General features: G+C 56.7%; 2 protein-coding genes across 3 annotated transcripts; one reads left to right on the top strand and one right to left on the bottom strand.

The window, feature by feature from the left end:
* Positions 1 to 47: 47 nt before the first annotated feature.
* On the bottom strand, positions 48 to 5,161 carry LOC115601966. 2 transcript variants are annotated; one of them, XM_030472573.2, is made up of 9 exons: positions 4,999 to 5,161; positions 4,267 to 4,343; positions 3,396 to 3,466; positions 2,834 to 2,958; positions 2,336 to 2,438; positions 1,845 to 2,036; positions 1,445 to 1,507; positions 1,147 to 1,214; positions 48 to 343 (listed from the first exon to the last, which is right to left on the bottom strand). In XM_030472573.2, the coding sequence occupies exons 1-9, from the start codon at positions 5,011 to 5,013 to the stop codon at positions 278 to 280; spliced, it is 780 nt and encodes a 259-aa protein (XP_030328433.1). In that variant the 5' UTR covers positions 5,014 to 5,161; the 3' UTR covers positions 48 to 277. The 2 variants fall into 2 exon arrangements, with proteins under 2 accessions (XP_030328433.1, XP_030328434.1); XM_030472574.1 differs by lacking the exon at positions 1,445 to 1,507.
* A 316-nt stretch (positions 5,162 to 5,477) lies between these two features.
* On the top strand, positions 5,478 to 10,558 carry LOC115602124. The gene is made up of 5 exons (XM_030472910.1): positions 5,478 to 5,575; positions 5,618 to 5,954; positions 6,062 to 6,460; positions 10,451 to 10,506; positions 10,549 to 10,558. Exons 1-5 carry the CDS (start codon positions 5,478 to 5,480, stop codon positions 10,556 to 10,558), a joined length of 900 nt encoding a protein of 299 aa, XP_030328770.1.
* Positions 10,559 to 10,971: the final 413 nt, after the last annotated feature.

The following is a 10,971-nucleotide window of genomic DNA, read 5'->3' on the forward strand; positions in this document are numbered from 1 at the left end:
GGCCCCCTGTGCCCTGGCCCAGGAATAAAACAAGGGCAAGGCAGATGTGAACACAGTCTGTTTATTTTAAGTAACAAAAAAAACAGGGGATGGGGAGCATCGGGGGTTGGGGGGGGAGGGAGGAAATTGCATAGTAACAGTTAAACAATAAAACCACAAAACAACTACAGTATAACAACAAAAAAACTACAGCGTAACAACAAAAGAACAACAGTATAACAACTATATTAGAACAAACGTAGAACAAACGTAGAATAATAAAAATCTTCAAAAAATATCACAGCCGCCGACGTTTTCCTGCTGGTGGCCCAAAAGGCCACTTGGCATCGGAGCGGTCCTCCTCCTTGGGGAAGAACAAAAAACCAAACAGAACAGGTTTAGTCACATCCATGTACATCACATTTTAGAAGGAAGGAGATGCTGTAACAGCTTCAGTGTAAAAATAAAGTGTTATTTCATTAAAGAACATTGCAATATTTGTGCTTTTTCCTGTAATTCAGACTCCACCCGACACACACACTCACACAGCTCAGAGAGTTAAAGACCCAGCAGCGAAGCCCTCCTGAGGGTGGTGGGGACCCCGCAGGCGGGGGGGAGCAGCTCTCGGGTGAGCCCTGGCTCCGGCAGCCTCTGCCCTGCTCCCACTGAATGGCACCAGGGGAGACAGCACCGCAGCTCCTGGGAGCTGGTAAACCCCAAGCGGGTGGGGATGAGCCACAAATGAGAAATGATTTGGATTTGGGGAGGGGGAGGACCCCCATCCGCTCTGGACTCCGCTAGTGGCTCCAGAGCACCCCGACATGGGGAGGGGACACCAGCACAGAGAAGAAGGGAGGGGAGACTGCCAGGGCTGGAGCAAAAGTTTACAGCTTAGGAAACATGGCAAAATAAAGCCAGGAAGGAAATGCTGCAGAGATACACAGAGGTTCATCCAGCCTTGGCTGTGGAACTGTTCCAGGAGGAAGAGTTCAGTTCACCCCGTCCCACCCCGGGCGCTGCCACCCAGCACGGTTTCTTGCCGGCAGCAGGGACGGGCCTGGCCCCATCACTCCAGTCCCTCCTCGGGGCTGCTCTGGAGCAGAGCCCCTGCAGCTGGGGGGCCAGCAGCACTGGCTGTTACTTATTGCGGGAATGCTTGATCCGTGCCTTTATCCGCTTACGAGTTCCCTCAATCCTGGATCTTGCTCGGGTCGAAGAGGCAGGGGTGGACGAACCTGGAAGCACAAAGGTTTGCTCAGGTCTCTGCAGCCGCGCTCCGAGCTGGCACAGGGGGTACCACAGTCCCTGTCCCAGGTGGAACGGAAGGTTTTGCATCCCCAGAACCCAGCAGCTACCACCCGAGCCGGCTCCTACAGCACAGCCTGGCCCTTCCGCCATCCCCCAGCCCAAGGGGTCAACACGACCCATCAGCTCCTCCAGGCTGAAGCATAAACTCCCTCTCTACCAGAGGAAGCGCCGTCTCCTCCAAGGCCTGAGGGGCGCTGGCCACAGAAGGGCGCAGGAGTTCCTGGAAAGCAACACACCACTGTGAGCCGGGGTCAGCAAAGGAGGAAGAGCCTGCCTTTAGGGAGCTGGCAGCACGCACAGGAACCGACGCATCCATTGCGTCCAGAGGGGACAAGGAGCAGCATTTCAGATTCCCCTCCACCACCCCCAGGGCTGGGGCCTGGGGCAGAGAGTGACGGAAGCACCTTCCCTTCGCACGGCAAGGCTCTGCACAGCCCGAGCACCAGCCCCTCAGGGCTGCTGAGCCTGGGAAGCTCAGCCAGGTCCGGCAGGAAAGCTGCTGCCTAGATCTAGCCCTGCTCTTCACCCCCGCAGAAGGCCCATCTGCCCTGACTCACCTCCCAGCACGGGCACGCTCCTGCTTCTGGGCTGGCTGGTGTGAGTAAGGCCGGTGGTGGTAAAAGCGGCCAGCCCAGAAATGACCGATGTTGTGGCTGCAAACGCTGCCTGTGTGCAGTTGGTGCGTGAGGAGCCCCGGGCGATGACTGTGCCCAGGGACATACCTTCCCCACTGGTGCTGGGGACCGCATCTGCTGGGAGGGAGCAAGAAATCAGGACCCGCAACTTGCCGTATGGGACTACCCCCTAGCAGAGCCTCCCAGCATGAACAGCTCACAGCTCCAGCCCTGGGGAACCTCCCCATCACCCTGGGCACTGCGGAGCATGAGGTCTCCCGCCCGAGCCTTCACAAGTCTCTAATAGCTTCAGACCCGAGAAGCTGCCAGGAGTTTCCTCAGCCTGCGCTACACAGAGACCTCACTGCCCTGCCAGCCCGGGCCCTGCCTTTCTCCTCCTTGCCGTGCCCTTTGCGTTCCCAGTCTGCCCTTACCAGACTTGGGCCTCAACAGCTGGTGAAAGCGCTGCCACGCTGCCTCCCTCTCCTTCTCTAGGATCGCCTCGGTGGAGGGGTAGCCCGGGATGAGCTCAGGGAACTGCCAAGAGAGAGCAGTAGCTTAGTTCCTTCTCAGGGAAGCCGGCAGAGCCGCTCTGAAGGAGGTGTAGAAGCAGGTCGGCACCAGAGCTGTGAAGCCCATGGTTCTGCCACAGCCACTGCGGAGCTCCGGTCCCCATTCGTTTTGGCCCCCAGCTTGGTGCTGAGGGCACAGCAGCCTTGCCCGGGCCAGTCGCTGCTCCGGCAGCGGGCAGCACAGTCACGCACAGCCCAGCACACACTGGGGCAGGGGAGAGCGTCACTTCCCACTCAGCCAAGGACGAGACCTCCTGCCCCAAGGCAGGCAGGTCAGCCTGCCCCCAGCCCTGCAGGAATTGCACTGAGCACATTCTATGCCCACAGGAGGCCAAAAGAGGCTGTGAGACAGCGACGTACCTGCACCAGTGGGTGGGTCTCGCAAGGCACCAGCAGGCAGATGCTCCTCCTGCGCAGCCTTCTGTTCCCCGGCGACGGTGATGGGCTCGGGGACTGCCGCCGCTTCTCCTCAGGCCTCTCGACAGCTACGGGAGGAGACAAGTCAGGAGCAGCTCCCAGCAGAGGCATTCGTCCTGTACCAAGGGGATTGTCCCTTCTCACTCCTCTCTGGATGACCATCTTGGAGGGCAGAGCCAGAGACACCGCCTTAAGCCGAGGACAAGGCTGCGATGCCCTGGGGCAGCAGCTGGCCACAAGGGATCCGTGGGGAAGCTGTCACAAGAGCCTGCTGGGGTTCCAAGGGCCAGCAGTCCCTTCCCACCTCCACAGACGGTCCTTGCATGCTGCCCACCAGAACCACAAACCACACAAACCGCCACACGTGGACCAGCACGTTCCTAGTTTCCAGGGGACACCTCAAGCTGATCCCACCTGCAGACCTGAGCTACCTGCTGTCCTGCTGCTGGCCCGCACCAGTGGCCCTTCCAAGCCCGGCACAGAGCTGGGCCCCATCTACACTCACCTTCCTCCGTCTGCACAGCCTTGTCCGCCGTTCCGGGCGTGCAGGTCCTTGGTCGCAGCACCTCCTGCTCCCTGCGCAAGTGGGAGAGAGCCAGTTAGGGTCAGCTCCAGGCTTGGCCCCCTCCCCTGGGAGCAGGACGAGACCCAACACTCCAAGGACTCCCACAAGCATCCCTGCTGTGTTTCTTTGCCATCTTTGCTAAACAGCTGAGCTCAGGTGAGCAACAGCCTTGAGTCACTGCAGCAGCCTGACTGTGGCTCCAGGCAGAGGAGCTGCTCCGCTCCCCTTCCCAGGGCCTGGCTCGGGCAGCCTCAGGGCAGCAGCCGGGGATCCCGGGTGGGAGCCGCTGCCTGGCTTGCACCCAGCCTGTCAGCAGGGCAGCAGCTCTGTTGCTTTTAGTCAGGACAAGCTCAGGTCCTTCTCTGAGCCAGCAGAGAGGAGAACAAGGGCCTGCGCGCCCAGGCGGGCGCTACATTACAGCCCTACTGGAGCTCCCATGAATTGCTTTTGAGGAGACGGCAAAAACCAGGCGCCATCTCTTTGCAGCGTTTCAGCAACCAGCCGGACCCAGGACATGCCAGTGCCACATGGCAATGTCACCGCTGCAGCAATCTGAGGCCTTCAAGCTCTAAGCCGGCCTGGGAGCAGGGCAGGCATGGTGCAGGTCAGCACTGCTGCCAGGACCGCAGTGGAACAAGGCAGCAGGGATGCTGACGGACACAACAACAGGGCTTCCCCACAGCTGGGTGACCCAGGGTGACCCACTCTCCGGTGGAGAGTAGGACTTGGGCACCGGGACAGCTGGGAAGGTGACTGCTTTCTCCCGGCTGGCATCAACAAGCAGGCACTCGCCGGATGAGCAGTACATTACCTTCCTTTCCAGTCTGGCATGTCACAGCAGGATCTTGTGCTGGACTGTGTGGATGCCCTCATGCACATCCTCTTCTCCTGGAGCATAGAAAGAGACCAGGAGTAACTAATTGGGTTCAGGGGAGCACAGCCTCCCATTCACCTGCTCACCACAGAGTAAATCCCATCTCCCAGGTGCTGGCTACTGAGCCCAGAGTCTCTCTTGCTTCAACACTGCTCATCTCTCCTCCAGAATGTCCATGGAGGGCAAAGTCTGAACATCCCAAACCTAACCCACTCCGGGAGCAAGTGGCCTCCAGGCTCTTTACTGGCCGAGGCGACGGGGAGGGAGGACGCTGCTGGCCCAGCCGGAGCAAACCCTTCCCTACTGATCCATCCTGCAGAAAACCTTTCCCTGCACAGATGCAGAGCTCCATTAGCCACGACTACATCCCACTCTCACATCTGCAAGCCCAGCCCAGGATGTGAGCAGTGTTTTATTCCAGCTCAGCAACTGCTGAGGAGACTCACGTCAAAGTGGGAACACAGGCCTCCCACACGTGCTGCTGCCTCCAGCTGAAAAGGTGTCAGCACAGCAAAGAGATTTTGTCTTTCCCTTTCCCCTGGATGTATCCCCCCAGCAGACTGGCCACGGCAGAGTGGGGAGAGGAAAAGAGCTCTGTGCTGGGCTGAGGAGCGGGGCTGGGCGATGGGCCCACAGAGAGCCCTTGGGAATCTGACTGTCCCAGCGTACCGGTGGGAAATCCATCTCAGGGCTCTGGTCCGGCGGCAGCGGGTCCTGGCGGTGCACGGTCTGCGGCGGGGCTCTGCGGGGACACAACGGTGAGCACCACCGTTAGTGGCGGGAGGGTCCGATCCCGTCCTCTCCTCGTGCTCAACCGAGGCAGTAGCAGCGGGACGGGTGCTCTCAGCACGGACGGTGTCTGCAGCCGGGCCACCGTTAGAGGCTGTTTTGCCGCGCAGCCGACATGGGCGCAGGAGCCTTTGCTGTGCCACCCATGTCCTTATGCCACCCGTGTCCCTGTGCCACCTGCATCCCTCACAACCAGTGCCCCTGTGCCACCTGTGTCCCTAACAAGGAGTGTCCCTGTGCCACCCGTGTCCTTATCCCACCTGCATCCCTGTGCCACCAGTGTCCTTGTCCCACACACATCCTACCCCCGCGCTCACCCGAAGCAGTTGGTGTGGGACAGGCTGTTCTCCCTGTGGCCGATGGCTGTGGCCGGGCCGCCGTTACCGGCCCTTTTGCCCCTCGGGAGCTGGACGGCCTGGAGCCACGGGGATGGGAAGCGGGCTATCAGGCTCGGCCGGTAGGGGAGCAGGAGCCGTCGGGGAGGGCGCCGTGGGGGCAGGAACCGTGCGGGAGAGCGCGGGGCCGGAGGGCGCCTGGCGGGCGGGCGGGACCGCAGCGCACACCAGGCACCCCCCGCGCCCAGCGCCGCTCCCAGCAGCGATCCCTGCGCCAGGCAGGTCAGCGCCACGAACAGCGCCAGGGGCAGCGCCGACGGCCAGCGCCAGGGGCAGCGCCATGGGCCCGGCAGCGCCATCTCTAACGACCGCCGCAGCAACGGCCACCGGCCCGGAACGCGCTGCGGGAGCCGCGCGGTGGAACCTCGACAGCTGCCGCGTTCTAGAGCTCGTGTCCCTGGTCCACCGGCACCGCCGTTCCCCCGCCTTCTAGTGACAACCGTGAGCCACCCGCGTCCCTGGCAGCCAGTGTCCCTGTGCCAGCCCTGTCCATATCCCACCCTCGTCCCTGTGCCTGCAGCTTCCACAGCCCTGCTGTGTCCTGCCAGGCAGCCACCATGGCAGGGACGATGACACGGACCACACAGAACACGGTTCGCCTGAGCATCTGTCTGACCACGGTTGTGCTGAGGGGACCCTGCAGCCCAGCTGAGGAGGTCAAGGCTCTCTGCACGGCATCACCTCCCCAGAGATGGAGAGGGCTGGTGGGGAGGCCAAAGCCACCCCTGCTCCTCAGGGCTGAGCAGGGACCATGTCATGGTTGCCCACACCACCACACAACAGAGGCGATGTGCAGGGTGGCCCCGTGCACCCAGCCCTGCAATAAAGAATGCCCGCTTGCTAAAATTCCACATCGAGTCTTAGAGAGTTCTTTTAGCCAGACTTTCAGTCACAGCGCACCAGATGCCAGCGAGGAGGAACAAGTGCTGCTGCCCAGGGCTGAACCGGTGGAGCCCGCGAGCTGTCGTGACACACATGTCACCCCCAGAGCAGGGCAGGGCAGGGCAGGGCAGGGCAGAGCAGGGGCACCAAACTCCCCGGGAGGAAGTGGGGACACACAGGGAATCCCTGTGGGAAATAACAAACCGAATGCAAATGACCAGATTTCTGATCTCAGCAGCTGCCGAGCGCCGCACTTGAGGTTCAGGGGAAAGCTGTGCTTAGGACTGGATTGGGTTTTAGGGCAGTCAGAGCAAGCGCTGGTCTTTACAGCTAACAAGGGCATCGGGGGCTCCTCCTGAGCTCTCAGGGGACAGCCCAGCACTGGCACCCATTGTAATCTGGGTTGCCTCAGCTGGAGACAAAAGCGTTGTATTGAGACGTGCAACCCTCATGCTCCTTCAGGTCTTTCTGCTCAGAGCTGGGGGCAGAGGAGGAGGATGCTGCTGTGCTGCCGTTTCAGACGGGCTTTGCAAGGGACGCTGACGCTCTCCCAGTGGGAGGCAGGGCTCCATCTCCAGCCCAGTGGTTTCCCCGTTCCCCAGGGCCAGTGCTGCCATGCAGTGGGCACAGCTGTAGCGCTGGGGCTGGCTCAGGTCCTCGGGAGGCTGCTCAAGGAAGCCTTTTGGGGGCAGATTTTGGGAAGCTGCAGGTGACTGAAAGGAAACGGTGATGCGGGGACAGGAGCTCTGGCACGTGCAGCCTGTGTCTGCCCCATCCTGCCTGCGCCTTGGCCCCAGCTTCCCCGCCTGCCCTCTCCCAGCCATACAGAGGATGCTGCTGCCATCTCTGGGCTTGGAGAGCTCCGCGCAGCCCCGTGGCGCTGCCCCTGCCCGGCTCCCCGCGGGCCCCACTGTCTCCCCGCGCCTCCCGGCCGGGGGCCATGCCAGCTCCCCGACTCCACAGCCGCCTCCCACACGGGGCTGCCCCCACCACAGCTGGGTCCCCACACCGGAACCCCACGGGCCTCCCCCACCCGGACCATGTGCAGTGTCACTGATTTATACGGTAACGAAGTTTTCTATCCCTTTCCCAATAGATCTCTGTGCCTTTTTGTCTAAGCACTGGCTTCTATTAAAGCATCATTTGTCTGATGGCCTTCTGTAATCTCTCTACGTCATGAGGCCCTCTTCATCATTTGGCTTCATCATTTGTCAAAAACCAGGCAGAACATCTCAGAAAACAAAGGGTGCCACAAGAGTTTCTTCTCACCTCTCTTTCTGATATTACAAATCTCATGCCTCTTTCCCAGCATTTCACAGAATCACAGAATTATTTAGGTTGGAAAAAATCATCAATCCCTACCGTCAATTCCGCACTGCCTAGTCCACCACTAAACCATGTCCCTGAGTGCCTCATCGGCATGTTTTCTAAACAAGCCAAACCTGCAAACCCTTTGGTAGCCCATCCTGCGTTGACCTGAAGCAGGGACATCAGGATTGGACAGTGTGTGTTTTCTGTAACACCAGGCTTTGCTTTTGTAGACCCAGAGCAGGTGTTTAATTCCCGGCTGAGCAGGCGGGTGGCTGTGAAAGTGCAGCATATTCCCTGGGTGATGAGGCCTTCGCTTCCCTTCATGCTGGCCTCTGCTGCTGTGGCTGATGCTTTCTAGGGCTCTTGCTGTTCCCCTGGCACTTGAAGATTGAATTCTGTAGCTCAGTAGCAGGTCACTGTGTGCAGGGAGGAGAAATGTCCATTCAAGACCCTGTAAAGAGACTGCTGTCCTGTGTGTGTACATATATATACTCATATTTTTGTCTGTGTGTATAAACAGAAAACATAGAATAATACATTCCTGTATATATAGCAAGACACCAGGATGCTGGAATGTGCAGATGTTCCCACTTTTGTTCTTATACAGGAGATCAGAAGACTACTGTACTAAATGTCTCCAGGGCCTCTAAGATCTCTCTCCCATTCAGTTCCCCCCTGGTATTCTTTTTGCTCAGTCCACTCTAGGAATGGTGAAGGAGTTGCTGTGATTTGGGATTTTGTCCTAGAACTTCCAGCTGAGGATATTTCGTTTTACTTTTTTCCTGCAGGGCAAAAGCATAAAGACTTTGAAGCTGAACTGCTTACTTCTTGTTGTATGGTGGCTGTCTTTGACTATAACCCTAGAGGAGAGCTCTCCAAATGCAGATGTAGAGGTAAGCACCAGCTGCTCACTCCTTTCATAGGTTTCTTTTTCCTCTCTCCTTTTTCCTTCTATCCCAAGACACTTGTGTCTGTTTTGACCAAAGTGCTGATTGTAGCTTGGCAATCTTACTGCTAAAAAGGGGTTGGCTGAAGTCATAAAACGTAGAGTTCACTGATATGTTTTCATGCATTTTCTGATACCCGTGTTCAGTTATCGGTGAAGAACATAATGCTATACAGCCCTAGTGATTTTTCAGTACGTGTCTCAGTGAAACTCTGGGAGCATCTCATGGCCTTGTAGCATCCTCTAGTGATTAGATGGGACTAAGCGGATCTGGGGCAGGAGGAAGCAGCTCCTGCTGTTAGCAGCTGATCGAGGGCACGCTCTGGCACAAGGGAAAACCTGCTGAACAGTTTGAATGGACTTCTGATACTTCAGATGAGCTTATCTTGGAGCATGTCTTTTGTGTTGAATACCTGTGTAGGTCTTTGTTCAAGCAAGATGACTTAGCTCCGGTTTAACAGATCGGTTTTCTAAGTTTTTGCTTTTCAAGCAGTCCCTACGTAGAATCCAGACAGCGTTTTTGTGGGTAAGTCTGTTTGAGGTAGAAAGGTTGCAGTGCTGAATCCTTTCTGCAAAATAACCTTTCTGAGTTAGAACATGCTCTGTTCTGTGTTCTCCATAGCAGTGTTAGTCTACTCTGAGCAAAGGTAAACATGGGGGTTTGTTTCAGATTGTTTCTATGCATCCAGAGAGGAGTGTATGGCCAAGAGGTGGCTCATGAGCATCTCATGCGCAAGGCAGGCTGCTGCTGAGGACAGAGTGTTTTAAGGATGGTGGATTATCTTGGGAGAGATGCAATGAGAGCATGTATTAGCCAAAGAATGCTTTTGAGCTCATGTCAACCAGAAGATGGCTTGTGTGGCTGTATTTTTGCAGTAATTTGCTCTTCCGAGAACCTGCCCTATGGACAGAGCTCCCATTGTTGAAACAAGCTGCTGCAGTCCTATTGCACTGTTGGAGGTGCTCCTTGTTCACACTGCCAGGAAATCTGGTCACCTCTTCTGCTAGAAGCCTGCAGCTGCTGTTGTGAACCTGCACCAGGACAGAGTAGGATCAGCTGTGCCCTTCTGTGTGTCTGTGAGTGAAGCTCCCTCCAAGTGTCTTTCTGCTACAACAAAGTAATTCACAGCCAAGAGGAGGAACCTGCAGCCTCCAGAGATAAACTGAGTACTAGGAATGTCATAAGGTAAATGTATTAGAGGTAGGTCCCTTCCAGCTAACACTTCTGTGAAGCGCATATAAAGCCCGTGTGTCTTGAGTGGGACACAGCCTGTTTGGAGACTCCACCTTGTCTGTCTCAGAGCAGCTTTTTTGCTGTAACTGGGCAGTTTCTTGTGTTGGTAGAGACTGCTTCCACCTTTGCCTTTGGTCTTGTGCTCCACGGAGCGCACGTTGGGGTGGCTGACAGGAGGATGAGATGGTAAAGGATGACGTGTGTTGTGTGGTAATGTTCGGTCTCTAGGCCAGATCTTCCCATTTGTTTGCATTCCTGCTAGTGACTGATCCCTGAGCATTGCAGACAGAACAGGCTCACGCAAGGGAGCGGGATTTAGTAGTTACCTTTAAAGAAATGCAAGGTGTTTCTGGTGCTTGTTCAGCTTGTTCTCAACATACCTTTTCCAGAACAGGTCCCAGGCCCTATTTTGAAGCCTTATTAAAATTGGTTGAAGAAACAGGCTTTGCTCTTGTCTGAATTTATGAAATGCTTCCTTAGCACTGAGTTCCACAGTTACCCACCCCAGTTGCCCTTCTGCATCCTGGTCCTGCAAGTCTTAAGTGTGCGGCCTCCCTCCCGCAGGGTGAGGTTGTGCAAGAAGCCCAGGGTGACCTGGTGTTTCTGGCCAGACATTCCAGGTAGTGCTTCTCTTGTGACCGCTGTTCTCTTGCTCTTTGCAGGCTGAACTGACTTTCAGTGCTGGGGACTTTTTTCTCTGCTTTCCACTGGCTCTGGGTTCAGCAGTGGGTGACTGTTCCCCTGGACGCAGCAGTTTGGCTCAGATATCCCTGCGTGCTGTTCTCCTATTGTTCATGACACCTTTTTTTTAAAAAGAAATGCCTCTTAAATGTGATAAACCCAACCCATATAAAATAGATGTTTTGGGCTTGCCTGCCCTTCAGATCTTTCCATTTGTCTCCACTTCTCTCTGCCAGAGATCCAACAGAGCTTCCCCTTACATTGGCTCTGAGCCTGGGTCTGTAGAGCAGGAAGCTGTTGCCTTAGGTATAGCTGCATCAGCACCTGCTGTAAGCTGATTTGTCACAGCTGATAATACTCAGACACGTGATTTCATCCAGGGCATGAGGCTACAGTGGTAACGT

This window comes from Strigops habroptila, assembly GCF_004027225.2.
Source record: "Strigops habroptila isolate Jane chromosome 13 unlocalized genomic scaffold, bStrHab1.2.pri S16, whole genome shotgun sequence".
Taxonomy (NCBI): domain Eukaryota; kingdom Metazoa; phylum Chordata; class Aves; order Psittaciformes; family Psittacidae; genus Strigops; species Strigops habroptila.

What these genes read in the sequence shown, in the direction of transcription:
- LOC115602124 (XM_030472910.1), top strand. Translation starts at nt 5,478, where the DNA reads ATGGCTGTGGCCGGGCCGCCGTTACCGGCCCTTTTGCCCCTCGGGAGC. An exon ending in CGGGCTATCAGGCTCGGCCG is followed by an intron (nt 5,576 to 5,617) that starts GTAGGGGAGCAG and finishes CCGTGGGGGCAG; the next exon opens with GAACCGTGCGGGAGAGCGCG. An exon ending in TGCTGCCCAGGGCTGAACCG is followed by an intron (nt 6,461 to 10,450) that starts GTGGAGCCCGCG and finishes TCCCTCCCGCAG; the next exon opens with GGTGAGGTTGTGCAAGAAGC.
- LOC115601966 (XM_030472573.2), bottom strand. An exon ending in ATGCCAGACTGGAAAGGAAG is followed by an intron (nt 3,467 to 4,266) that starts GTAATGTACTGC and finishes CCACTTGCGCAG; the next exon opens with GGAGCAGGAGGTGCTGCGAC. An exon ending in AGGAGACGGCGCTTCCTCTG is followed by an intron (nt 1,215 to 1,444) that starts GTAGAGAGGGAG and finishes TTGTGCTTCCAG; the next exon opens with GTTCGTCCACCCCTGCCTCT.